This window comes from Tupaia chinensis, unplaced genomic scaffold (assembly GCF_000334495.1).
Source record: "Tupaia chinensis unplaced genomic scaffold, TupChi_1.0 Scaffold000605_1, whole genome shotgun sequence".
Classification (NCBI taxonomy): domain Eukaryota; kingdom Metazoa; phylum Chordata; class Mammalia; order Scandentia; family Tupaiidae; genus Tupaia; species Tupaia belangeri.
The window spans coordinates 1,987,631-1,992,265 of NW_006160123.1; the positions used below are offsets into that span (position 1 = coordinate 1,987,631).

Genomic DNA, 4,635 nt, shown 5'->3' on the forward strand with positions numbered 1-4,635 from the left:
GGGCGGCGGTGGAGCCTGCAGCGCGGGCGGAGGGGGCGGCGGCTATCAGGGTAGGTGCACCCTTGGGAAGGCAGCGGGGCAGCACGCGAGGGTGAATAAAGTTAAAGTCTTAGAACAGGCCCGAGCCCCAGAAGAATAGGTAGGAAAAGCCTTGAGTCCCGCTCAACTGCTCAAGGCCAATCAGGAGATCTTTAAAAAGGAGGTCAAATAAATTGCAGATCATACACGCAGACAGGACTCTGCAGCAGTCCCGGAACTCTGGGCTGGTTGAGTTAGCAAGCTGAGCGGGGAAGCAGATGGCTCTCTGAACATCTCTAGCTGCGGCACCGGCTGAATCGTTGGAAACATTTTCTTGGGAGCACAGGAGTGGAAAGATGTTGGTCAGCAGACGCAAAATATCAGAGAGGCCAGCAGGTGGCGTAGTGGTTAAGGTGTTGGACTCCCACATGGCAGTTCGCAGTTGGAGTCCTGGACCCAGTGGCTTGAAACTTACCGCCCGGGGCGTGTGCGTGCGTGCGTGCCCTAGATCCTGAGGGGAGAGTGGAGGAGAAGGGATTGCGGAGGTGGCCATCCCCCCTGGGGGGTGATTTCTCACTTTCTATCTCTTTCTAGGAGCTCAGGCATCCGATAGCAAACACCTCTCAAAAAAAAATAAATAAATAAAAAGAAAGAAAGAAAGAGGGAAAGAAAGAGAGAAAGGAAGAAAGAAATGCAAATCCTCCCAGTCCCTAGAATCTCCTAGAGATTCTAGGAGAAGGTCCCAGCCATCTGTTTTAATCAGTCCTCTAGGTGATTCTAACGCACTCTAGCCTGAAAACCACTGGTGTAAAAAAAAAAAAAAACAGCTTTCACATCTGTCTGGGCTGCCGTTCATAAACACTTTGCACACATTATCTACATTCCCACCGAACGGAAGGTGTGGACTGGGCCTCTCTTATTTTATAGCTGAGGACATGGGGCTGGAGGGGCTCAGGGTGGGTGCCAGCTGATTACTCTTCCCCACCTCCCTAGAAAGCACTGCTGCCTTAGAGAAGGGGATTCACTGCTGGGGAACTTCCAGCTGTGAGGTGTCTGTGAATCCCTTCCTCCGCTCCTTCTCACCCCACCCCTTGTGTAGTGAAACTCTCCATCACTCTCAATTTCCAGGAGGTGATGCCTCAGAGACTGACACCCTCTGGGCTGATGGGGAAGATGGAGTGTCCTTCGTACACCCCTGCAGTGAACTCTACCTGCAGCCTCTGGCAGGTATCGGCCCCACCTCCCAGCTGGCCTAGCCCTTGTCCTTCTGTCCGAGCCCACTCCCATGTGAGTCACGTCTGCGCTGGGAACGACCTAGTTCTTGGCCGGACCAGGAACACCTGGGAAGTGGGCTGTGACCTCAGTATCAGTCATTCTGGGGGGACTCGCCAAGTATGTCCTTGCTATGAATTCACTTCGGATACCTGGGGGCTCAGGGTTCTCAGAAAAGGGAGTGTGCAGGCTGGACAGAAGTCCCCCGGGTTCTTTCACCCCCCTTGCTCCTTCCTCCTTCTTCCTGGACTAGAATTAAGTATGGAGCTGGGAAAAGGCGTGTATGTTCCCACTCCTCCACCCGTCTTATCAGTTCTTTTACTCACAGTCATGGAGAGCCATGGAGAGGTGGAGATCCGGAGGCACCTCAATTGCAGTCATTGCTCTTTGAAAGACTGCCAGTGGCGGGCCGGGCTCCAGCTGGCTGAATGTGTGTGCCCAGAGGGCATGGTGCTAGCTGCAGATAACATCACCTGCCTGGGTATGTCCAGGGCTCCCCAAGGTCCTGGGGTCACAGGCTAGAAGTAGGAGTAGGGCACCAGGAAAGATGACATAGTGGCCTGTTGGGTGCCAGGCACCGTGCTGGGTGCTGGGCAGGGGGCTGGAGATGCATCAGAGTGTGAGGTGCCTTCAAAGAACATGCAGTCCAGTGTTGGAGATACATATTTAGAGACCTCAAAGTGACAGCTACTATGGGATTAAAGCGTTTTAGGGGTTCTCAGGAGGGAGAGATTGCATTTGCCTAGGGTAATAGGGACAGACATCAAGGGAAATATAACATTTAAGCTGAGTCTTGGAGCATGAATAAACGGGAGGGGAGAGGGACAGAGGAGCTTCCCACTAGAAGTGTCTCTCTTTCTCCTTAGACCTGCCCACACCCCCAGGCTCTCTGGTTCTGATTGTAGCTGTGGTGGTGATGTCAACACTGAGCCTTCTGATGGTGTGTGGGGTCCTGATTCTGGGTACGGAGCATCTAGCAGGCAAGGCTAATTCAAGGCTGCCCTGCACTGAGCTGTGAGGGGCTTCTATGGGGCCCTAGGGGGACACGTGGCTGACTTCAGCAGAGCGGTGGGAGACTCCACTGGGGATATTAGGTCAGAAGCAGCTGAGAAGGCCGGTGGGGGTGCGTATTTACCTTGGGCATCTAGACAGGTGTCTTGTGTGGGGGAGGCAGGACGGACCTGATCGGCAAGTAGAGGGTGTGGCGTACTGTTATTTTTCCCACCCCCAGTGAATCAGAAGAAGCAGCAGGGCCTGTGGGGAACGAGGCTGCCGGGCCCTGGGCTGGAGTTGAGCAAGCTTCGAACCTCTGCCATCAGGACGGCCTTGAATCCCTATTACTGCCAGGTTGGGCTTGGCCCAGCCCAGCCCTGGCCCCTGCCCCCAGGGCTCACGGAGGTTTCCCCAGCCAGTGTCACTCTGCTCAGGTGAGTCCTCCACCTCCTCTGAGAATCTGTGTCCTCCAAATCAGCATAAACTGATGGAATAAACTCAAGTTTTTAGAGCGAGAAGGTGGGACTAGCAAATGGCACGGTGATTACGTTGCTGGACTCCCACACAGTCCACTCACCCTTGATCTTGCTTCCTGCTGCCATGAATTTGGGATCCCAGAGGGCATCTGGCCCTCCTCTTGTGTAGAGATGGATGCCCAGAGAGGCTCCAGAAGAGGAAGTAACTTATTCAAGGTCAATTCTCAGTCCCAATTCCAAAATGGAAGGGACCTTCAAATCTGGCAAGTCTGACAGTCAGAGCCCAAGAGTTGCCTCCCTCCCAGGGCACCTCCAGGGAAGTAAGGGAAGGCCTCTTCATACCTGCACCCTGGGTGTGACCCCACACCTGCTCTCTTTTGTCCTGATCTTGTGGGAGTCAGTGTCACCCGTGCAGGGCTTGTACTGGAGACATGTCATGATGCATAGAGAACTCAGGGTTCACTGAGCATATTGGGGAGGGAGATGGGGGCACTAGGCCTTCTAGGACCCTTCTCTGGGTGGGAAACCAACTCTCTTCCAATGTGTCTTCCTGCAGAGCCCTGGGCCACGGTGCCTTTGGGGAGGTGTATGAGGGACTGGTAGTCGGCCTTCCTGGGAACTCCAGTCCCTTGCAGGTGGCTGTCAAGGTGAGGGATGTGGAGAATGGAAGGTGGCATGTAAGGCCAGCCCACCTAGGAAGGTTCTGGGTTTGTGTCGGAGACCTCCCTGGGTACGCTGAGCACACATACCCATGAACCAGTGCTAGTAGGGCTCAGGGGGTGACAGTGACCTGCTGCATCAGGACACTGTGGGGATTCTGTCTCTACAGCTCATGGAGGAAGGAAATGAATAAACTCAAGTTTTTAAAAAGTGAGAAGGTGAGACCAGCAAATGGCACAGTGATTACGTTGCTGGACTCCCACGTAGTCGACCTTGGTTTGAGTCCCAGACCCAGTGGCTTAAACTCACACTGGGCATGTGTGCATATGTGCCCAAGATCCCAAGAGGAGAATGGAGGAGAAGGGACTGCAGCATGGCCACCCATCCTGGGGAGTGACTTCTCACTTTCTGTCTCTGCCCTGCGAACACATGCACCGTATAGCAAAAATCTCTCTAAAAAAATTTTTTTAAATAATTAATTTATTAAGGGGCCTGGGGCCAGCAGTTAGCATAATGGCTATGTCGCTGGACTCCCATATAGTCAACCGCGGTTCAAGTCCCGGACCTGGTGGCTTAAAACTCACGCCAGGTGCATGTGCGTGCGTGCCCAAGATCCCAAGAGGAGAATGGAGGAGAAGGGATTGTGGTGTGGCCATCCCCCCTGGAGGGTGATTTCTCACTTTCTGTCTCTCTGTCTCTGTCTGTCTGACGAGCGCACGCACCCTATAGCAAAAAAAAAAAAAAAAAACTCTCAAAAAAAAATTAAGGGTCAGCAGGTGTTATGGTGGTTAAAGGACTGGATACTCCCACATGGCTGACCACAGTTCAAGTTCCGGACCTGGCAGCTTGCTTTCTCACTTTCTCTCTCTCTCTCTCTCTCTCTCTGTGTGTGTGTGTGTGTGTGTGTGTCTGGTACACATTTTTTTAAAAATGAATGAGTACATTAAAAAAATTTAAAAGCGAGAGGGCATGGGGCTTCTGGCTGGGAGTAGGAGAGCAGGGCACTATGAGGGAGTAGCAGAGCAGGGCGGGGGGTGGTGGTGGTGGTAACAGCTTCTGGAACTGCCCTGCTGAGGTATCCAGAGGAGCACAGGAACTCTGTGCCCTTGGCCTCCCCAGACCCTGCCAGAGCTCTGCTCTCGCCATGACGAGCTGGATTTCCTCATGGAGGCGCTCATCATCAGGTGCACCTGTGGCCTGGGGCAGCGGGGCGGGG

The 4,635-nt window shown here is 53.6% G+C and overlaps 1 protein-coding gene across 1 annotated transcript in view; it reads left to right on the top strand.

Annotated features, from left to right (window-relative positions):
• Positions 1–4,635, top strand: part of LTK (leukocyte receptor tyrosine kinase) — a 10,705-nt gene that overhangs the window by 2,753 nt on the left and 3,317 nt on the right. The window contains exons 7-13 of the mRNA XM_027775838.1: positions 1–50; positions 1,147–1,245; positions 1,619–1,771; positions 2,157–2,252; positions 2,522–2,717; positions 3,316–3,406; positions 4,539–4,603. The exon at positions 1–50 is cut by the window's left edge and continues 133 nt beyond it. Of these exons, the coding sequence (XP_027631639.1) occupies positions 1–50; positions 1,147–1,245; positions 1,619–1,771; positions 2,157–2,252; positions 2,522–2,717; positions 3,316–3,406; positions 4,539–4,603 (750 nt within the window). The remainder of the gene's footprint in view (positions 51–1,146; positions 1,246–1,618; positions 1,772–2,156; positions 2,253–2,521; positions 2,718–3,315; positions 3,407–4,538; positions 4,604–4,635) is intronic.